Here is a 23,286-nt window from a genome sequence, read left to right as displayed (position 1 = left end):
TAATCCCAGCACTCTGGAGGCAGACAGATCTCTAAGTTCGAGCCAGCTAGGCTTAAAAATAATAAACCAAAAGAAAATAAACTGTCAGTTGTGACCATGCTTGAACAATGAACCAGTAGGCAATACATTTTCTTGATGTTCTCTCCAATTTTCTTTTGTTTCAAAATGAAAAAACTATCTTCTTACCACTTATCTTACTAAACCAAAGCACACACAGCAGCTGGGGGGTGGCCAGCTCCTCTCACAGCCACAATGGCCTGTTCGTCCTCATGACTGGTTTCATGCTCCGGGAAGAACTAAGTGGCCTCAGTGGTCCCTAGGCTCTTGAGATTAACACTCAGTGTTTGATCTTTTAAGAAAACGTTGGCAGAGCCCTTGGGTGCACAACAGTTCATCTGTGCGGTGGCTAGCAGTAGTTTGAAGTCTGTGTTCCCTTTGACCTTTGTTGATAACAGTTTCCTTCTTTCTGGTCTCAACTGCAGCCTAAATTAACAATGGCAAAGTGCAGGCGGAATGTGGAGAACTTCCTGGATGCTTGCAGAAAAATCGGTGTACCCCAGGTAACGTGTGTGTGTGTGTGTGTGTGTGTGTGTGTGTGTGTGTGTGTGTTGCTGACTCACTACTAACACAACGTGTTATTACAGACTGTCCGTATTCTCCCCAGCAACATTCCTTCATGCTTCCCTCATTTCCAAGGCTCTTAAAGAAACTGTTAACTGTTGATTTAAATAACTGTATTATAACTAAGAAATGAAAAATAATTGTCCTATTTTCTTAAGCATCCTACTAGCTGTTTGACCTAAGTAGAGCTATATTTAACAATATTTTTCACACAGGTAACTTTCAGATTGGGAATTCATTTCTTGCCTTCAGTTTTTTAACACTTTTAATACATTTTAAATATATGTATTAATTTTGAATAGTCTTAGACGTCACAAAAATAGCAGAGTTCTTATGTATACTACACCCAAATTTCCCAGAGGCCTCAGTTAAATGCACACATAATAAGCTCTGCAGCTAGGCAGTACAGTGCTAGTCCTCCAACTCAATTAGAGGGTTCATTCAGCTTCCACCTGTTTTTCCACTAGGCTGCAATTTTTTGGAAGACAGCAGAGTCTCCATTTGTAAGCATGTTTTAAGGAGACAGTGCTTCCATGGGCCTCTGGTGCAGCGCTCTCAACCTGTAGGTCATGACCCCTTAGGGAATTGACTGACCCTTTCATAGGGATCATCTAAGGCCATCAGAAAACACAGATATTTATATTACAATTCATGAAAGCAAAATTACAATTGTGATACAGCAATGAAAATAATTTCATTATTATTGGTTGGGAGAATCAGCACAGCATGAGGAACTATATTTAAGGGTCAGGACATTAGGAAGGCTGGGAATCCGGCTCTATCGTGTTTCCTGCCATTGACAGTGCTGTAATTAAACATCATGTATAGATTCAGTAGGAAAAGGAATGTTTGCACTGCTCTTTCAGAGACTCCTTTTGAAGAGCAGTTAAAAACTGCTTTACTCTTGAGGGATGCAGAGTTTCAGTGATAGAGGAAACAGGCTCTGGGGTCTAGCCTGTGCTCAGGTTGGTCTCAGAACTCTGGGCAAGCGTCCTCCCACCTCAGTGCTGGAACTGGTGCCCACTACCATGCCTAGCAGCAGTGTAAAGAATTAGCAGCTTGTCGTGCTGTGTAGCAGGTTCTGTCTTCTTAGTCATTGCCTTGCTGGAGATGGCAGCTGTGCCTCCTGCATGCTCTGCTGAGCGCCTGTCATGTGCCGCTGAGCCTCAGCCTCCAGTCCTGAAGCCTTAGCTCTCTGTCTGTCTACAGAGCGAAAACCACAGGCCTCCTCTGTCAGAAGCTCAGGACTGGCTCTTGGCCTATCAGAATCACCTGTTTTCTCCAGGTTACGCCCTGTTTATCCCTCATGGCTACCCAGTGATGCTTTTCACCCAGTTCACCATCCTGTTCTCACTGGCCAAGAGCCGGGAGGCCACAGCAGCATGCAGCCAGGGAGCAAGCAGCCTTCCCTTCCGGCCAGCGTGAGTCCCACGCCTGCCCCTTAGCCTTATCAGGGACAGCATTGTGTTCCTTTTTGCTGTGTTATGGGTTTGCAGTCCCCCTTTTCTACTCTCAGGTGTGACTTTTTAAATTTTAATGGACAAAGTCAAACATTCTTGTATCACTGTTTTATAAAAGCTTATAAAACCATCTTACACATACTCAAACCATTTACCATTTTCTAAGGAACTGGCAGCGTTTTCTCCACAGCGAGACCTAAGGTCCACGTGTGCACATTCTAGCATTCAGGTACTCCTGTCTTAGCCGGCACTCGTGAGTGCTGTGCCACAGCATGGCATGCACCGGGGCAGCTAATGGCAAGCCCAGGAAGCCGCAGCAGCTGGCTCTGCCCCTGCGGGCACTTGCTGAGAGCCCTCCTCAACACCGTTTCTAGACATGAGAGCCGCCAGCCCGGCTCTGCAGAGCCGTCTTGTCTCAGATGTAAAGGCTGTAGCTTGCAACTCTTTCAGAATGTTCTGCCGTTGATCAGCAAACTATAAACACAGTGAGCTTTAGACCGTGGACTTAGTCAGCATTCTCCAGTGCGGCTTACCAGTGCTCATTACAGCCAGCCAGCGCTCCACCTGAGCTGAAAAAGGACAGTTTGGGACCTACCCTTTTCCAGGTGGTTAGACTGGGGCTCTCTGTGGCCACACCCCACTCCATTTCCTCTGCGGGAGGAGGAAGTGGGCATCCTCTCAGACCGCGCCTTTCTTCTCCCCTCTGCCCTCCACCCACTTCTCTACACTTCCAGTGAGTTCTAGCTGTGCCCTACTTCTCCTGAAAATCAGTCATTTTTCTGCACAGAGTGAAGGATAAGGAACTAGCCAATTGGCAGCGTCAAGCTAGCTCTCGGTCTTGCTTGGTCCCACCTCCTTCTGGCCCTCACCTGACTATAAGACAGAGAACTTAGTATCTAGGTGTATCAGACTCAGGGCCCAGGTAGACGCTAGCTATGAAGGCTGTCACTTCTCAGTGTTAAGTACAGAGTGTTGTGTGGTGTGAGTGGTGAGTCCGCTGTGGAGGAGCATGCCTAAACTCTTCCTCCTGGAGAGTGCAGCAGGACCCGGAGGTGAAGGCCATCTTAAGCTACATAGTGAGTTTGAGACAACACAGGCAACTGGAGACCCTATTTCAGGCAAAAATCAAATGAAAGATGAGTGGTAGACAAAAATGAGTCAAATTATGGAGGAAAATGGGCTGGGACTTAGCAATAATAGTATTTTTCTAGGGTCTATTCCCATCCCACCCTCAAAATGTGAAGGAATCACTCAAAAATAGGAAAACTCAGAAAGCCTCTGAATTGGGGAGTTTATGGAGCTTCACTTTTATTATTATGCCTTTATTAAATGTTTTACATTTTTTAAAAACCTGTATTTGAGTCCATTGTCTTTGATCCTTAGAATTATTATCTATGTTAATATTTCCAGATTGAGCACTAGTGGTGACTTGAGACTCTCCCTCCATTGTGTTGTGTGAACTACACCTAGGGATGACAGGCTTGGTGTGATGGTCAGAGTCGGTGCACTGACTCCTCCTTCACTGCAAGGCTTGCCTCGTCCTTGGGCATCCCGTTTGCCTGGGTTCATGATTCCCCACTCTAGTGAGCATCCTCACTCAGTCCCCACTCTGCCCCTCCCACTCACCTCCCACTGTGGGGCTTACAAGCCTGGACCACAGCCAGCGCTCACCATTGGCTCACCATTGTCTCCTCGTAGCTGTGGCTAGCCTCCAGTAGGCTAGCTCAGTCTGCTGCTCAGTAAACGCTCAGCTGTGCGTAGTCGAGCCCACGTTGGTTCTTCAGCATTTTCTTATTTATGTTGCGATGCCGCGGGGGGTGTGTCCGACTGAGCCTGGTGGTTTTTCTGAGCTCTGCACTCGACTACACTCTGCTGCACTGACTATGTTTTTCTGTTTTCCTTTCCTGCTGGCACTTGGACAGGACAGTCTCTGTTCTCCTTCCGACATCCTTCAGCTAAACCTCAGCCTTAAGAGAACTGTCGAAACGCTGCTCTCTCTCGGGGCGCATGCAGAAGAGTCCAGCTTTGTCTCCTTGTCTGTCCAGCTTCTGGGTTTTGTGGCATTTTACTGTTCTTTAATGTTAATTCTCTGTGTGCTTTATTACCGGGTCTTCACCTATAGCTGACCATGCAGCCAGTGCCGCCCAGCTCCTTCCTGTGCTTGGTGAAGGTTTGTCTCTCAAACAGAATTGCTGACACGCGTGTTTTCAGACTGCTAACTTGAGAAGGTGCATCGTCTCTCCCGTGTCCACAGAGGCAGTGCACTGCTAGTAGGCACTAGCGACAGCTACCTAGGAGAGCATTCCCTAGTCCCTGACTCCCCCGTGCCCCGTGGCCTTGTCTCTCATGTGGAAAGGTTGCGGCATTTTTAGTAAAGCAATCCTGAGCCTTAGAGAACTCTGGCCATCTCTTTATACTGTGAAAGAACTTCAGAGTTGAAGTGAAGACAACTGAGCCTTCCCGCAGCTCTCACCATGAAGATCCCGGTAGCATTTCTAGCTTGGAGGACCTTGTCACTTAGGTCTCTGCTCCAAAGTCCTAACGTTCCCTCAAGTTTAACAGTGTTTGGACGTTTAGAAGGCACGGGCCACTTAAAATACCAATTTTAGTTTGGTCTGGATTTCCCAGACTGCTGTTCTGAGCCCAGAGTGTCCATTAAGACAGCTGAATAGGTCTGCCTCTGAGACCATCTGGCCATGGCTCCCGTGTGTGCTGCCTGAAGACAGATACCTGCTAGAGCCCTGTCAGACGTGAGGTTTGGAGTTCATATCATTTGTAACCTGTGTGAGCCATTTTTATAGGTGAAGTTTTTGTGTTGTAGGTTGTACAATTGTATCTGAAACTGTATCTGAGCCACGGGTCCGTCCCAGTGACGCTGCAGTCTACTCTCAGAAGGCTTAGTAAACAGTGTCTGGACTCGGGTTGAGAGCAACACTGCTTCAGTCAGATGGCAGTTCTCACAGATGCTGTCTCCAAACTCCATGATCAAAGCTGGCCCTCAGCTCGGGGGCAGGAGCGCAGGGACCCGCTGCAGTCCACCGGCCATATACTTACCCACATTTACTTCCATGTGAAGCAAGCTGTTCTTTATAAGACATCTTGGATCCGTGATTATTGTCGAGTTCTGTAGAGTTTTGTCCTTTTATACACATGCACAGTCAGACTTAAAACCAGGCGTGATGATACACACCTGTAATCCCAGCACTTAGGATGCTGAAACTGGATTGAGTTTGAGTTCAGCCGAGGCTACAGAGCAGGACCTTGCCTTTAAAAGAAAAAAAAAAAAAAGCCAACCCACAGAGGCTGCCGTGTGGTCTAGCCTGGCAGTGGTGGGTTCCTAGGAACCATCCGCAAAGCTGGTGTGCAAGTGGAAGTACCACGTCCGAGTGGCGCCTAGACCACTGTGCGCCTGACCGCCGGCTCTCGGCTCTCACTCAGGCCCAGGTGCTGATGAACAAACAGCCAGCGTGGCCCCGGGAGTGTGGCCCACGCTTTAGGTTTTTTTACAGGCAGGGTTTCTCTGTGTAGCCCTGGCTGTCCTGGAACTCTCTCTGTAGACCAGGCTGGCCTCAAACTCAGAAATCTGCCTGCCTCTGGCTCCTGAGTGCTGGGATCAAAGGTGTGCGCCGCCACCCGGTGCAGATTCACCTTAAACAAAGCTACTCTGTAGTTGCAGAGGTATTCAAAGTATTAATTCACAACTGCTAGTCTTGTTAGCAAATCAAAAAATTGCTGTGATTTTATAAAAATCAGCATTAAATAAAAAAGTAATTATATCAAGTACCAGTAACCGCCTCACAACAAATACCTGCTGTATTTTCACTACAGTTCATTTTGTCATGCTTCAGGTGGTATAGAATGTGGTGGAGTGCTCCTGTAACCCTCTCACTGAGGCCAGCCTGAGCTGGACAGCAAGACCCTTCTCAGCTAAAAACAGAACATTAATTTTTAGCTGGGTGAATCAAGATAGGTGAATCCACCTTCTTACCCAAATGGTAGTCACCTTTTATGGGTCAGTTACTACCATGTAAGTTTGCATAGTAGTCCTCCAGCATAATCTATTGTGCTGGATTTTATAATATGAAGTGCCTTACTTTTTCAAATACATTTTTTTAAGACTCACTGTGTAGCCCTGGCTGGCCTTGAACTCTCAGACCTACCTGGCTTTGCCTCCTCAGTTCTCGGATCAAACAGACTCAGCGGAGACACAATTTCTTTTTAAATATGAATTTTAACTCTTTTAGATTTAGGCCTCCCTCCCCCTCCCCTCCTGTCTCCTGCAGTCAGAGGCATCCGCAAACCACACCATGTCACTGCCACCTCCGTGTCCTTCCCAGAGTGTCCTCTGGGAGCCCTGGCTTCCACTTGAGCCGTGCTGTGTAGCCTAGGCTGACGCAGACTCAGTCCAGTCTCAGCTGTTTGTCCATGTGTACCTGCTCTGTAAGTCTGCCTTTCTGCAGTGTTCTCGTCTTCTGTGTTGTGTCCCATGCTGATCTGCTTTTCTAAACGTTCTGTGTGCACTGTGACTGTGCTCCTGAAGTGAACCAGTGTGAAGCCACCTGTATCCGCCTCCTTTAGCAGGGTGGATTTACCAGGAACTTTCTATGTCTCCCTCGATTATTACAGGGTGGGGGTGGAAGGACCTGCGTCCTTTCAGTTCTGTGATGTTCATCCTGTTTTCTCTTTTGTTTGTTTTATGTTGCATTGTCCCCTTTCAGGAGCAATTATGCTTGCCTCTGCACATTCTAGAAGAGAAAGGGTTGGGCCAGGTTGCAGTGACAGTCCAGGCCCTCCTGGAGCTTGCCCCACCCAAGCAGCCACAGCAGCAGCAGCAGCAGCCGCAGCTCTCTGCTGTCTGAGGACTCCCAGGGCCCTGCATGTTGGCAGCCAAGACAAGGAGCAGGAGGACTTGACTGCTGGCACCACCTGCTCAGAGCGAGCCCTGTGTGTTCCTAGAAGCACTGTCTTCATGATTCCTGCCAGGAATATTGTGTTCCATTTCTCCATTTTAGGGGAGATTAAACCCATTTCCACAATTTTTTGTTTTTAATGGATACCCAGGTTTTTTAAATGGACCTTTGATTCTGAGGACCATCATGGAAGACTAAGCTGGCTGTGCTCTCTTCACGGGGAGCAGGCTCGTTTCCAGCCAGAGCCAGTGTTTCACAGCTGGGTCTGGAGCTCCCTCAGAGGACAGACATTATTGTCTCTGCCGGTTCCCAGGTGTCTGCAGCCCCATGGTTTCCACAACTGGACTTCATTCTCTGGAGCATTTGTGAAATCCGGATTTGCATCAAGGGTTGGGATGTGGCCTGGGAGCCTGCACTCTCAGCAGACATTAGGTTTCTCAGGCGGTAGAGACCACTGTTCCAAGACACATGGTTTTGTGGTTTGAGGGTGCCACCCCTACTGCAACCACATTCAAATCAAAGGCTCTATCATGATGACTTGGGTGTTACTGTCAAAGAGAGCAAAGCCCTAGAGAAGCCCTAGGTTCTACACAGTGTAACAGGTCAGTACCCAGGTCCCTCCCCAGGCCTGCCCACTACCACCCCATCTTTTTCCAGAGCGTGTTTCCCGGCTCACCCTGCTGTTTCCTGAACAGACACACTCCACACACAGTGTAAGCTATAAAGTGTAGCATGCACTACCCAGCAGTATTTGCATTTGCCTCAGCGAGCTCTATGAGTGAGCTGTGCCCTGCTGATCCCAGGTCCCGGACCAGGCACAGCAGCCTTGACTCCCACTCCTGGGACTGAACACAATCCATGCAGGTGGCAGCCAGTTTCCATAGCTACAAGAAAGCACTGAGAGCAGCTTCCTGTCTCATCTGTCCCCTCCCTGAGACCCTCCACTGTGAGCAGAGAACAAAACAGCCAAGGCCCCGGCACACGGTGTGGGAGTCTTTATTTTAACTTAAGCACAAGGCTTCTCTTTCCCAGATTTTGGACTCTAGTTGTTAGTTGTGTCTTGGTGTTAGGTGTTTGCTGCAGTTAGAACCCAAATACAGTAATTACTTACATACAGCTGTTGGTTCTATAGGGTTTTTTCCTTATAGTTATTAACTTTTGTGGGTTGTTTCCCAAGGCTTGTATTTCAGAACAGTGTTAGCCTGTGCAGCATGTAAAAGTAACTTTGAGACTGGACCAGGGTTCCATCTCCAGAATCATCTAAAAAAAGGTTCAAAGAGGCACATGGCCTGTGATGCCAGACATCCCAAAAGTGGAAGCTGGGGATGGGCTGTGGAGCCCACACTAGACCACAGCGAGCCACAGCCCCCTGCTGTAAGACTGCCTGGAGAGCTGGCTCAGTAGGGAAGAGCACTTGCTGCTCTAGCAGATCAGGGTTCAACTTCCAACACCCACAAGTCAGTTCACAACTGCTTGTAACTCCACAGGCCCGATGCCCTCTACTGGCTTCTGCAGGTACCAGGCACACACATGGTATACATATATACATGAAGGTTAGACACTCACATACGTAAAAATGAATATTAAAAAATATAGATTCTTCCTCTGAAAGTGACTTTGAACAAAATCATTTTGAATATCTAGTCAAAATAATGTTTCTCCTTGTTTGTGCAGAGAAGTGTTTATTAGGACACTGCCACTTTTAATCAAGTTTCAAAGTATGTAACAGCAGCCAGGCATGGGCTCATGCCTGTAACTGAGGCCACTAGGGCTCTCGAGGAGAAGTAAGTATACCATGGAGTGTCTGCGCTCCTGCCCAGTCCTTCCTGGTCCTTGCAGAACAGTGGGGACGAGCTTGGAGCCCCGCCCGCTCATCAGCAGTCCACAGAGCCAGCACCAGAGCTTCCTGGTGCCTTGGCACTGCAGGTCGCTTCCTGCTAGACAGTATTAACCCTCAGTATAATTTCTGAATTCCAGATTTTAATTATACAGAAAATGGCTCCAGAAGACATTACATAATACAACACTTGGAATGGCTACAAGAGTTCCTAAATAAGTTGAAATTGCTGGGCATGGTGGCACGTGCCTTTTGTCCCAGCTTTTGAGGGACAGAGGAGGCAGATCTGGTCCACATACTGAGTTCCAGGCCATCCAGGGCTCCAGAGTGGGACCCCGCCTCAGGAGAGAAGGACATTTTAACGCTGCACTTTTCCTGAGACTTAATGTACTTACCAAACTTTGAAGGATTAGGATACAGTTGCACGGTGTTGGCGCACAGTAAAAACCCTGTTGCATTCTTGTGAGTCAGCACACAGAAGTCAGTGCCTCTGTGGGGCCTTTGTGGCTTCTTACAGGTTTCCAAATTGGAAAGGACAATTTATTTGAATATTTAACCTTGCTAGACCCCAGCAGGAGATAAAGATAGAATTAGCCGTGTCATAGTCCCTTGACCAGAAATGGCTACCTTGCCAGTGCTAAGGTTGACAAGCCAAGTGCCTGCCCGGCTCTGCCCTGCCACCTGCAGAGATGTTATGTCAGCAGTCTGCAGACTGCCTGGCACTCCGACCAGGAATCCCCTGTAATGAGCAGGTCTGATGGATTCCAGAGGAGGAACCTTGGTTATCTGCCTAGAACAGACTAGGAAAGGCAGCGCAGCGGGTGGTTTCCAACCCAGCAGCTCTGTAAATACACCTTGCTACTAATGAAGGCGCCTGCTCCTCTAGTCAGCACTGACTAATAACATGGTATACTGATGGGTCTCTGGACTTTAAGAACTTAGTACTTAGATGGTTGTAGAAATGAAGGAAAACTTGGTTATTTAGAAGCCTTTTGTATACACATTGCAGTGAGATGGTTTACAGCAGATCTTATTTCTGAAATGTTATAAACATGTAATTAATAAAAGGTTTTGTAAACATTGTCCTATATTTGTATGTTTGTAAATATTTGTATAAGTGCTAAGTATAAATATGTCAATACTGTGTATGTTATTTTAAATTGTCTGTATGTCATCTTATATGTGGACATTAAAATAAAAGCCAATATACTCCAGTTGCATGTAATAAACACTTTAAAATGTTCCGGCCTAAAGCATGGTTTCTTTGCCCAAGACAAATCAAGGAAAGGCCATCTGTCTGGCTCACTGAACCTCTGAGGGTCACATTGACTTTTTAAAGAGGTACAGATAGCAAGATGGCCTGCGCTGGCAGTGGGAAGAGAAGGCTCCATTCAGGCTGGGGCTATAGTGCAGTCAGTAGTGCGCCAACTAGCATGCACACTGCATAAACCAGGTATGGTCACTCACTGCTGTAATCCCAGCATTTAGGAGGCACAACACGAGGTTCAAGGCCACTAAACTACATAGTGAATCTGAAACCAACCTGAGCTACGTGAAACCCTGCATCAGAAAGTTTGAAAGTTTAAATTTTATATTCATGAAATATACAAGACATTAAGATAACTTTTCTCTCAGAAAAAAACAAACCACAGTTGGGGGCCAACGAAATGGCTCAGCAGGCAAAGTGGCTTGCTGCCACGCCCAATGACTTGAGTTTGATATCCAGGACCTAAATAGTACAAAGAGATACAGTAGAAGGAAATAGTTCTTGGAACCTGTCTCAGCCCCCACCCCTGTAGGCTGTGGTGCACGTGCATATGTTTCCGTGCCTGGGCCCACATACACATGGCTTGTTTGTGTTTATTTAAGTCTTAATATCCAGGACTATGTATCTACCATTCAGTCACTTCCATTCCTATCTGTCCCCAGAAAAGCCACTGGATCAGCTTATGTAAGAGATACATTATGTGCTGTCCCCCAACACCACTAACCCCAGACTGCCGGTCACCCTGTGAGACAGGCACGAGCCAATGTTCATTAAGTACATGTATGTGCACAGGATGCCAGGGAATAACCTTATAATTCTCAATAATTCACTTTTGCTTATAATAGTTTTTCACTTTAATCATATGGCATAAAGTCCGAATCAGATGTGTCAGGAGTTTTTAATACTTCACTGTAAGCCAATGAACTGCTTTCTGGTGAGAGAATAGGGCTGTTCACAAAGCTCTCAGCATGACTTCCCCACAGTCTAGTCTGAGGAGCCCCCAGCCATGTGAGAGCCCTCACTGGAGTTGGAAGCTACAGTGGCAGGCAGAGTGACCTCCCTGAGGTGGTGCTGTGGCTGCACCACGCGTGTCTCGAGGCCTGAGGAGGAACAGCAGACGCTCGTTACTTCTTGCCTCTCCGCTTCTCCTTCTCCTTGCCTTTGGAGTCTTTGCTGTCATCTTTCTCTTTCTTGGGCATTTTGAAATTTCCAATTTCCTTCCGAACCACTGTACCTCGCCACCAGGCTTGGAGCTGGAAGAGAGAAGCAGGGAAATTCATCTCAGTCTGCCCAACAGCACTTAACTTACTACAGAGGAGAGAACCAACTGTGTTCTAGGGACATCTGGGACATGGAAAAGTGGCCAGGCTGTCAGGACAGCTACCTGAAGATGGAGTACACCAGGCCAAGTCTTCCTTCAGACTTAGTGCCTAAACTTCCGGTGTAGTTTTTGTTCCATTGGTAAACCCCTCACACCTCAGCCACTGGGTGCAAAGGGAGTGAATGCCTGTTTCCTGTGTCCAGTCAAGGACACATTGAGAAGACTCAGTGATTGAGGGTGCATCAGACATCTTTAAGGATCTGCTAACTGGGTACAATGTAGATAGCCCCTTGAATGTCTTTGTCAGTTTAATGCAACTGTTCTTGTCTAGATTATAAAATCAGACCAGCCTGCTGAGCACATGAATCCACTGGTGAGAACAAAAGCAGTCTTTGGTTAGCTCTTCACTCAAAATTCAGTCTTGGCAAATGGAAAACAGATGCTTGATCAACATTTACTAATTAAACACCAGATTTTCCTAATAGGAAGATCAAAGATGAGTCTCCCCAACTTTGTGTGTGTGTGTGTGTGTGTGTGTGTGTGTTTGGTTTTGGTTTTTTGTTTTCTTTTTTTCCTATTTATTTATTTATTTATTTTTGATACAGGGTTTCTCTGTGTAGCCCTGGCTGTCCCAGAACTCCCTCTGTAGACCAGGCTAGCCTCAAACTCACAGAGATCCACCTGCCTCTGCCTCCCAAACCCTAGGATTAGAAGCATGCTCTTCCACCATGTATCACCAGCTAAAGATGTTTCAGTACCTGAGCCTAAAAATACTTTAAAGTTCTAATTTTGGACTTGTGGTTATGGCTTAGTAATAACCACACACACACACACACACACATATAAAGCTGAAGAGGCTCTGGGCTTGATACCCAGTACCACAAAACAACAAAACATGGCCTTGTGTCATGATGTACACCTTTAATTCCAGCAGTTGGGCAGTGGAGTTCACAGGCAACCTGAACCACACAGGCAGAACTCGCCTCCCACTCTACATCTCAAATCTGTCCCTGCCAGGGCCCTTGAAAGATGTTCTTCCAGGTAGAGGTTGGGTTTGGTTTGGGTTGAGTTGGGTTGGTTTGGTTTGGTTTGGTTTGGTTTGCTTTGGTTTGGTTTTGGGGAAGGGGGGGGGTAGTGTTGTTTTGTTTTCCAAACCAGTTGCTAACTTTGCATTGCAGTGTTTGCTTTAAAAAATGTTTTTCAGAGCCGGGCATGGTGGCGCATGCCTATAATCCCAGCACTCTGGGAGGCAGAGGCAGGCGGATTTCTGTGTTCGAGGCCAGCCTGATCTACAGAGTGAGTTCCAGGACAGCCAGGGCTACACAGAGAAACCCTGTCTCAAAAAACCAAAAAAAAAAAAATAAATAAATAAAAAAGTTTTTCCAAGGGCTGGAGAGATGACTCAGCAGGTAAGAGCACTTTCTGCTCTTGCAGATGTCTTGAGTAAGTTTCTCAACAACCACATCTGGTTCACAGCCATCTGTAACTCCAGCTCCAAGGACTCTGATGCCTCTCCGAGGCTCTGTGAGCACCTGCACGTGTGTGCACATACTCACACACAGACACACAGACATGGTCATAATTAAAAGTAAACATGAGTCTTAAAAATATTTTCCAGAATCTGGAACCGATCATGCTGTCATTGTTAATATTTGCAAGTTCACAGAAAACTTTTATGAAGTAGTTCACTATTCTCAGCCAGGCTTGATTGCTACAATCCCCACTAGCCAGGAAGCCGAGGAGAAAGGGGCACTCTCACTACACACTCAGGGCAGTCAGGGCTGTGGAGAAACACTGGCTCAAAATTTCATATATATATATATATATATGCATGTTTCCCTAGCCTGCTTTGTCCTTTTCACTCTTTTTCTTTTAAAAAGCAACCTTTACAGGAAGGCATCACACAGCCAGGGCTGGCTTATACCAGAGCCGCATGGAGGGCGGGGCGTTCGGCATCCAGAAATGCCTCCTATACAGCCGCCTTGCCTTGGGTTAGGAGTTAGACCTCACATCCAGAGTCTGGACAGGATTCCTTCCACTGTTCCACTCCTCCCCAGACTGGGAGCCAGGCTTGCTCTGTCCCTCTGCACTGTGGACTGTAGGCGCCCCCCCCCCCGCCCCCCCCACCCCCACCCCCACCCCATCCCCCCCCCCCACCCGTGCTGTCCCCTGCACTGTGGAATGTAGGCACACCCTCCAGTGTGCTGCAGGACTCCAGGCCCTCCACCTGGACCTCCAACCCCAAGTGTCCTACCTTCACAATGCTCCTCAGTTCGAGGTCATCCTGCTCCAACTTCTTCCGGGTCTTCTCCTTTTCTATCCGGTCCTCAATAATGACCTGCTCATACTCCCGAATCTGCACAAGCACACAGGAGCAGAGTCTGGCCCCAGCCCAGTCAGCCTTACATATGCCCGTAGTCCCAGAACTCCAGAGACACCAAGGGGAAGACTGACGAAAGTTCAAAGCCAATCTCGTCTACACAGCAAGTGTATGTCTCATAAATAAATAAAACCGTGCTGGATTCCCACTGTGTATTCTAATTGTTCCTCAAAATTTTTTTCAGTTTAAACAATTCAAGGTTAAACTTTAAAATGAAGATGAAATAAATAGTAAGTCACAGACATAGTGTCACACTCTTGTAAACATAGCACTCAGGAAATAGGCAAGAGGATTGTAACAAGCTAACAAGTTCATGGCTAGCCTGGTCAAGATTGTGTTTTAAAACCTCTCTCTCTCTCTCTCTCTCTCTCTCTCTCTCTCTCTCTCTCTCTCTCTCTCTCTCTCTCTCGTGACTGGGTCTTTATAGTCCAGGCTACCCTGGAACTTATTATGTTCACACACAACACACACATACACACACACACACACACAGGAATCTTCCAGATAATACTTTTAGAATTTTAATAGAATGTACATATGCAAATAGCCATGTTTTAAACTAGAAATTTAGGAAATTCTATATCTACCCAATGACGACGTTTTTAGAAATCAACATTTATAAACTGTCTTTAGGGACCATAAAGTTTTCTTTTGTTTAATGCAGCAACTCTCTCAAGGAGTTTTAAATAATTTCAACATAAAATTTAAGAAACGTCTCTGGCCCGATCTCATCTGTGATCTCAGCATTCTGAAGGCTGAGGTGGGAAGAGCACTACATAATAAGTTCCAGGGCAGCCTGGACTACAAAGACCCAGTCACAAAATGCTTGCAACAGAATCACTCCAGCATTCGTGCCGTAGCCACTGACTCGGCCATCGCCATCAGTAGAGAGCCCTGTTGGTTTACTCTGTGTTTGACTAAAACTGTCTTCCCAGACGCCCTTACTTCCGCTCATATCCGGGTCACCCTGCCACCCCTTACCATCTTTGCCAGGTCTTGAAGATGTGCGAGGTCGCTGGCCTTGGCGGCCTTGAGAGCGTTCAACTCGTTCTGCTTTGCTTCTGTGTCCTTATCAAACTTCTCCATCCAGAATTCCAGCTTCTCCTCAAGTTTCTACTCGGAAAAAACACATTAAAACATGGTTCCCACAGGGCAGTGGTGGTGCACGCCTGTAATCCCAGCACTCTGGGAGGCAGAGGCAGGCGGATTTCTGAGTTCAAGGTCAGCCTGGTCTACAGAGTGAGTTCCAGGACAGCCAGAGCTATACAGAGAAACCCTGTCTCGATAAAACCAAAATCAAAACAACAACAACAACAACAAAAAAGGTTCCCACCAGACATAAAATAACAGGACCGTATGATGCCAATTATAGCAAGTTCAACAACAAGCAAATTTTCCTAAAGAAATCCTATCACAACAGACTTGGTGAGGGACTGAGGGAGATCAGTCCAGATGCTGACATGTTCTTTGTATCTGGTTGGTGGCTATACACTCCCTACTTGTGTGCTTTTCTGAGTGTAAGCCACTCCATTTTTAAAGGAGGAGGGGCACCTATGAACTCATAGCACGTGACAACATGTACAAGACACATTAGATTCAGGCCAGACAAAGTCTCACAATAGAGTGTGGCGGTGGGCAAGAAGCCCCTCCCCTAGCTGAGATGCTATCAGCAAGGGATAGCTGTTGGGAGAGGCAGAGTCCCTTTGCTTCGAGGGTGTGGCCGGACAGTCACCACACTCCACTAGAATGCTGCATATCCTGGAGTAGACAGGCTGCTCTAATTGTATCTGTCCTTTCATTTTCTAAAGGACACAGGTGGGTAGGGAAGTAGGGGTCGGATCTGGGAGACGTTTGAAGAGAGGAATAAATAGGATTTACATTTTTATGAAATTATCAAAGAACTAATAAAGTGAGACAAATAACTCCAAAGCAAGAGGAAGGTGCTGCCTGTGTGGCCTTGGGTTTGACAACAAGCACTGCAAAACAAGGAAACCAAAACAAATGGTCACAGACTTCAGAAATGACTCACCCTGAAAGCCAAGATACAAATGTGTGGGGGCGGGGGTGGCTTTCGGGTACTTCCTCGGGGAAGCTGCAACAGATAAAAATTCTGAAACAGAAGCAATGACATCAACTGCCCTTTGTTTTCAGATTAACAATACTGAACACTCTTCGAAAAAGACTGAAGTGTGGGCTGGGGAAAGCTTTAGAGGGTTGCTGGCCCGGCAGGCCTGAAGCCCCGGGTTTGATAGTTCACACTACGTAAAACTAGACATAGCTGCCCACAACTATAGTCAAAGTAGAGGCAGGAAGACCAGGAGTTCGAAGCCATTGTTAGTTACATAGAAAGTTCTAGTCCAGCCTGGGATATAACACCTTTACTAAAGGGAGAGGAATCTTTAAATTTCTAACTGAAAATAGATGTGAATCTAAGATGCCTAGCCAGCTAAAGTTTCACATATGAGGGAAAGATGGTGAGCTTCCGCCTATGAAAGTTACTTGAAGATGTCCATTTGCAAGGGAAAATAAAAGGTGCAAAACAAAGACAAAAGCAGTGAAGTGTGACTCTCATGATAGTCTAATGGGAGGAGCCCAGACCCTGAAGGCAGATCCACAAAGTTCAAGTCTTGCACTCAAGTTTACTTGAATTCTTTAGACCTCTAGCTCTCTCAGCTAGTGGTTATAACACAGAGATACAATAATCTCCACACATAGCACAATGCAGTAATAGGGGTAGGCTAATGGTCTGACATTTGTATAAAATGATTTCAACACAGGATATTGGAAAAGGGGGGCAATAAAAAAGTTTTAATAAAAGCAACAGAATATGCATAATGATTAATTCTATACCTAAGAGAGAGACTGTAAATCCTAGGCATGTATAAAAAAATTCAGAGTTGTGGTAGGAGGGGTGGTGGTGCATGTCTATAATCCCAGCACTCAGGAGGCAGAGGCAGGTAGACCTATGAGTTCAAGGCCAGCTTGGTCTACAGAGTGAGTTCAGGACAACCAAGGCTCCACAGAGAAACTCAGTGAGAGAAACTCTGTCTTGGAAAACAAAACGACAAAAAAATGTAAAGGTTGTCATTACGCTCAAGAGATAGCATTGTTGTCCTCTTCCAGAAGACCTATTTCAGTTCTCACCACCCAGGTCAGTGGCCTGTAACCCCAGCTCAGGGAGTCCAAAGCTATTTTCTGACCTCCTGGGTACCTGCACTCATGCCCACATGCCCACTCACAGACACTTACATAATTCAAAAATAAGTCTCAATGGCTACTAGTGAAAACAGAAATGTGTAACTCCTAAACTCCAGGAACGTTCGATAGTAAGATACAGAAGATTAGGTGGAGCGTGCCTGTAACCCAGCACTGGGGGCAGAAGCAGGAGACCTTGTCTCCAAAGAACTGAACCAAAATGGATTCTTTCCTAAGAAGACATGTTACAAAACATGACTCAGAAAGATCTGGCGAATGAGGAGCGGAGTATCATTCTGGGCAGACCAGTGCTTCCCTTTTAAAATATGACACTCTAGAAAATAAACAAATATGACACCCCCTGCAAATGCAAAGACAGGAGAGAGAGAGAGATCCAGTCAAGACGGCTTGGATTTTACTACACTTCAAACAGTGCATACAGTTTTATTCTATTTCTCTTTTGGGTTTCAGATCATAGGAAGATGGAAAGGTTTCAAGCCATGCAGCCAAGCCAGTGAACTCTGGAAGCAACACAACAAAGTAGCCCCAGAAAACAGAGATAAAAATCAAAGTATATCAGCCCTCTCGGATTGTGAGCACCACACCACCCCCAGGTAGACTTTATCCTTGGGAGTGAAAGACGGCTCAACCTTAGTGGACAGATTAGTATAGTCTCTAACTCTACAGACACTGGAGGGGTGGCACAATGGTTAGGATCCTATCCCAGTCTTGCAGAGGGTCTGAGTTTGAGCAGGTCACAACCTGTGACTCTAGTCCCCAGGGGATCTGACACACTCCACTGGCTTCCATGCAGCAGATACACATACACATAAAAAAAACAAATAAATAAACTTGAGATACATAAGTGTATTTTACTTCATGAGCATATTAAAGGAGAAAAGTACATCATCAAAAAATCATATTGATGGATGAAAATTACACCATCTCAGCTGGGTGTGATGACACACCTTTACCCTGGCACTTAATAGGCTACGTGACTCTAAATTCTTTGAGTTTAGGGCCAGCTTTGCCTCCATCGTAAGTTCCAAGTCAGCTAGGGCTATGTAATGAGATGCTGTCCTCCCACCACCACAACCAAAAATAAATTTAATAATAAATGGGTAGTCACTGGATTTAAGTAAAATACTTTGACAAGAAACTCCTTCACATAATTAAATATGCACACCAGTGATCTACAGAGTAAACGTCCCCATGAGTCAAGCACCAGCTACTGCCTCTCAGCTTCAGGTTCATTCAGCATGGCCTGGCCTTACTGGAAATGCTTCTTTGTCCACATAGCGTCAGTAGAGGGCGCTAGAGGACGTGGCAGGCGATCTCCTGCAGGCTTCCTGTGCTCTGGTTCCCTGGTCAAACTGCGAGTGCCCAGTGACACCCAGTGGCACTCACTGACCACCGCAGCATTATATGCATTATGACCAGACAAGGTTAACCCCAAGACTGTAAAGAACACAACAGCAAATGTACAGACTTTTAGTTCAGCATATTAACAGGGAAGCCAATCTCAATGAATAAAATAGTCCATCTTATACAACTAAGTACTCATCTGATTGAAGAAGGAAGAGGGAAGGAGAGAGGGATGAAGAAAAGAGGCAGAAGAAGGGAGGAAGAGGAGGAGGAGGAAAAGGAGGAGGAAGAGGAGGAGGAGGAAGAGGAGGAGGAGGAGAAGAAGAAGAAGAAGAAGAGGAAGAAGAAGAAGAGGAGGAGGAGGAGGAGGAGGAGGAAGAAGAAGAAGAAGAAGAAGAAGAAGAAGAAGAAGAAGAAGAAGAAGAAGAAGAAGAAGAAGAAGAAGAAGAAGAAGAAGAAGAAGAAGAAGAAGAAGGCGACAAACATTTAAGTCAGTACTCAAGACAACATCCCAGCACTCAAGAAGCAGGGGGCTGAGGCAGGAGGATCAAGATGAGTTGGAGAACACCTTGAGCTACATAACAAGAACCATATCCAAAAACAAAGCAAAACAAAACAAAACCAAAAACCCGCACCTCTTGGCATCCAGGAATCCACCCGCACTTTCTCCAATGAGCCTGAATCTCAGCCATGGGCAACATCTACCTTTTTTTCCACCTCCCTAGTTCCTTTCTTGGCTCTCGGCAGTCAGCCCTGTGCTAGTGTTCAGGGCTCTCTTTATCCCTTCTTGGCAATCTGTCCCATATTAATAGCTCAGGATTCTTTTGTTAAATGTCTGTTTAAATTGACGGGGTGATTTGTGTTATTTAAGCAGACTGTAATCACACACGATTGGCCCTCGGAACAAAGCTGACCCCACCCTCTAATCCACAGTCACTTGCCATACTGGCATAGCAGCATGGTGTCACTAATGCAACAAGAGATCTGATATGGAGTGCCAAAGCAGATGTCTGCAGACCATGCCATGACAGCTGGAGAACCAGCAGACCCCATGTAAGGAGGCGGCACGCATGGCCCTGCTGGTGAAAGCAGGCTGTTTCAGGGTTAGAAATTAGCAGCTGTATTGCAGATGTGTGTGAACAGGTTATGAACAGCAGCAGCATCTGGAATGACACAATCCCCAGTGACTCTGCAAGAGCCAGCCAGCTTCTGCACAGACCAAAAAGGCTCCCAACGCCTGTGCTTCAGTCAGGCGTTGGGAGCTTACCTCTGCAGTTTTGTCAGGGGTGCAGCAAGCCAGTGGTTTAATTTTCAGTGGGGTTGGGAAGCCCCAGGTGCTCCTGTATTCGCAGCTGTCCCGAGTCTGTCTTCTCTGTCTATACTCAGTACTTTGGGAAACAGCCACAGTTCAGCTCCATAGAACACGCAAACCCACAGCAGCAGAGACTAGAGTTAAGATTCCATTTGCCATCTGACTACCTCAATCCCCGTTGTGACCAGGGGCTGCAGGTTTGCTCTGCGGGTCTCCATGAATCACTGTCAGCACAGAGTGAATGCTTAGTCGTCTCAGGGGCCAGCTAAGTCACTCCAGACCCGTGGGTCTCCTGGCTAAAACTTAGAGGAAACTTTACAGTATATGTGTTCAGTAATGCAGGATTCACCCAAAGAGGCGCCTGCCCCCAACACTATAGAATACAAGGGCCCTGGATTCAAACCAGGCTTCTGCCCGGCCTGGACTAGCTGTCCAATCAGTTTTGTTCCTAGAGGTACCATGACCACCATAGCAGAAGGTCCCTGTGAGCACAGTCTGCTTGCCGTGTGTCCTCTGCTTTCGAGACCAGCTTATCGCTGATCGCCAAGGGGTTTCTCAGGGTTGTACCAACCCCACGGAAGTCAGGGCCCACCTCAAGGGTGACCCCCTGAGGTCACACGTGAGCCACATAGGAAAGCGAGCAGAGGACAGAGAAGCGTCTGGCCACTCTCCACCAGCTCACTCTTTGCTGCTTGACATCCTTCAGGGAAAGACGGGCCTGTCCATCGGCTCTGCCCGGTTACCACAGTGTGCTTGTTGGCTGAAGTTGATACTTAACGAATCTGAAGGAGCAGATTTGCCACCTGGCCAAGAAAGGCCTGACTCTCACAAACTGGCACAATCCTGGGGGCCTCCCAACAATCCTGGAGAGACTCCCCAAGTCCAAAGGCTTTGCACTTCCCAGGGGCTCCCCCATCTCACTAAGGAGGCAGTTGCTGCTCTGCCACGAGGAGCAGAAGGATAAAGACACTAAGTCCCAGCAGGTCCCAAAGGATCTCTGGGTTCAATGCCTGGTTACTCTCAGGCCAAGCAGGTCCCCTCGGTTGGAGATGGGAGTCAGCCACACCTCTCCCGTGGGGCATTCAAACTCTTTATGCAGCACAGAGATGTCCTGTGCTCTTGTGCTCTTCAGTGCCCGCAGACTGCTGCGTCTGCGGGTTGTCTTCTGGGTAGGATGCGTTTGGGGATCAGTGAGTGAATTCATCCCCACAGCTGTCTCCACCGCTTTGCATTCTCTCATCCACATCACAGGACGGACGCCCGGAACCTCCACCTCATCCAGTGGGGGCAACCACTAGGCCCAGTCAAGCAAGCTCTCGGCCTCACCTCCAGATACTCGGCACCCACAGGAAATCCCACACGTGCGGGCAGCATGTTTGTGTCCCGGATGCAGCCCTGCAGGCCTTGCATCCTAGTCTGTCTAGCTAACACCATGCACTCAGTGCTTCTAAATAAATGTTCTAACTTGCAAACAAGATCTACGTTATTTTGAGAAGGGATTGTAAGAACATGAAACAAAATGAAAAGGCAATTGATAATCTAAAACCTTCCTCAACTGAGCATGTTATTTTTATAATCTTAAAAACATCAACAAGCCAGGCGGTGGTGGTGCATGCCTGTAATCCCAGCACTCTGGGAGGCAGAGGCAGGCGGATTTCTGAGTTCTAGGTCAGCCTGGTCTACAGAGTGAGCTCCAGGACAGCCAGGGTTACACAGAGAAACCCTGTCTAGAAAAAAACAAATCCAAAAAAAAAAATCAACAAATATATGTGTGTATACACACACACACACACATATATATTTAATTTATATATAGGACCATAGCTCAGTGGTAGATTGTTTGCCTGGCATACCTGGGGCCTTGGGTTCAATCCACAACACCACAGGAAGAAGCAAAATCAAAATACTTTATTTTCAAATTATGGCTATGAAGCAATGTAAGAACAAACAAAATATTTTTTTAATACAAGTAGAATTTAAAAGGCTGAAGAAAAATTGTGTCTACCCATAACTGAGAGCTGTGTACTATATTCAGATGGGTAATGTTATAAGAGAATTACATTAGCCTCACAGTATTAAGGTTGTGTTTTCTTTCCTTTACTAAATGTGTTTTGAGCTGAGTGTGGTGATCTTGAATCTCAGCACTCAGCAAGTAGAAGCAGGTAGACCTGTGTGAGTTCAAGGCCAGCTTGATCTACAGAGATAGTTTCAAGCCAGTCCAAGTTACATGGGAATACATTGCCAAAAAAAGAAAAAGAGAGAAAGAGAGAGAGAGAGAGAGAAAGAGAGAGAGAGAGAAAGAAAGACAGAAAGAAAGAAAGAAAGAAAGAAAGAAAGAAAGAAAGAAAGAAAGAAAGAAAGAAAGAAAGAAAGAAAGAAAGAAAGAAAGAAAACCCGTCCTGTGCATGGCATGGCTGTGTAACACAAATACTCACGAGGTTGAGGCAGTGGAAGCTGCTGAGAGTTTTCTTTAGTCTTTTACACCTCAAGTGTAGTTCTTTTACCTTCTTTTAAATTTATTTATTTATTTATTCTCTCTCCCTCCCCAGCCCCCCCCCGTCTCTCTCTGTGTGTGTGTGTGTGTGTGTGTGTGTGTGTGTGAGAGAGAGAGAGAGAGAGAGAGAGAGAGAGAGAGAGAGAGAGAGAATCCAGGTGTACGATGTGCATCCCGGGTCCTGTGAAGGCAGGAAGAGGGTATGCAATTCCCTGGAACTGAAGTTACAGGCAGTAGTGAGCTACCCAGTCCTCTGGAAGAATAATAAGTGCTCCGAACCAGTAGGCTGTCTCTGTAGCACCACACTGTGTTTTGTGAGACAAGATCTCTCACTATCACGAGCCAGCCAGCCGGCAAGCCCCAGAGATCTGACATCTCCACCATTACCCTGAAGCTGGGATTACACGTGTAATCCCAAGCCTGGCTTTTTTGTGAGTGTTAAGGGCCATCTCAGGTCCGATGCTTACACAGCAGGCATTTTCCTGCTGAGCCAGCTCTTTAGCCCATTAGAAGATGTTTTAAAAGTTGCAGCTAAGTTCAGTGGTGTCTATCTGCCTTTAATCCCAGCACTTGGGAGGCAGAGATATTGAATCCTGGTCTACACAGTGAACTATGGGCCAACCAGATGACAATGTGAGACACCACTGTCCTTAAATACAAAAGCACTTTCTGCTTTCTTCAGAAATGTATAAGTGGATTTTTTAAAGATCTCTTTACCTTATTCTATGTGTATGTTTGCCTGTATGCGTGTATGTGCACCGTGTACACCCAGTGCCCTTGAAGGCCAGAAGAGAGCCCCCGAGTCCCCGGGGCCTGGAGTTACAATTGTGAGTGGTTGTAACTCCAAGTGTGGGTGCTAGGGACTGACAGCAGGTTATCTGCAGGAGCAGCCAGTGTCCTAACCTCTGGGCTGGCCCTCCACAAGTGGGGAGCTGAGGGGTCAAAGCCCTGGGCGCCTCACCTGCTGCTGCTTTTTAAGGAACATTTCGATCTCCGTGTGAACCCGGTTCTCCTCTTCAGTTTTCATCCTCAGCTTCTGTAATACACCAAACACCAAGCTCTCTACCCAGCAAGGCTGAGATCGGCAGTTCCCGGATGATGGCTGCGGCCTGGACCCCAGGAAC

The 23,286-nt window shown here is 46.7% G+C and overlaps 2 protein-coding genes across 8 annotated transcripts in view; one reads left to right on the top strand and one right to left on the bottom strand.

Annotated features, from left to right (window-relative positions):
* The window catches only part of Lrch3 (leucine rich repeats and calponin homology domain containing 3), a 96,000-nt gene extending 85,930 nt beyond the window's left edge, over positions 1–10,070 (top strand). For 4 of the 7 annotated variants that reach the window (XM_052159088.1, XM_052159087.1, XM_052159084.1 and 1 more), the window contains 2 exons: positions 483–560; positions 6,800–10,070. In XM_052159088.1, coding sequence (XP_052015048.1) covers positions 483–560; positions 6,800–6,940 — 219 coding nt within the window. In that variant the 3' untranslated portion in view covers positions 6,941–10,070. The other 3 variants (XM_052159090.1, XM_052159089.1, XM_052159086.1) reach the window with 2 other exon arrangements.
* Positions 10,071–10,968: 898 nt separating this feature from the next.
* The window catches only part of Iqcg (IQ motif containing G), a 32,087-nt gene continuing 19,769 nt past the window's right edge, over positions 10,969–23,286 (bottom strand). Inside the window, exons 7-10 of the mRNA XM_052158618.1 lie at positions 23,124–23,198; positions 14,778–14,909; positions 13,671–13,772; positions 10,969–11,348 (exon numbers count right to left, since the gene is read on the bottom strand). Of these exons, the coding sequence (XP_052014578.1) occupies positions 11,220–11,348; positions 13,671–13,772; positions 14,778–14,909; positions 23,124–23,198 (438 nt within the window). The 3' untranslated portion in view covers positions 10,969–11,219. The remainder of the gene's footprint in view (positions 11,349–13,670; positions 13,773–14,777; positions 14,910–23,123; positions 23,199–23,286) is intronic.

The sequence above is a fragment of the Apodemus sylvaticus genome, chromosome 15, assembly GCF_947179515.1.
Source record: "Apodemus sylvaticus chromosome 15, mApoSyl1.1, whole genome shotgun sequence".
NCBI lineage: Eukaryota > Metazoa > Chordata > Mammalia > Rodentia > Muridae > Apodemus > Apodemus sylvaticus.
This window is presented reverse-complemented; position numbering and strand designations above follow the sequence as displayed.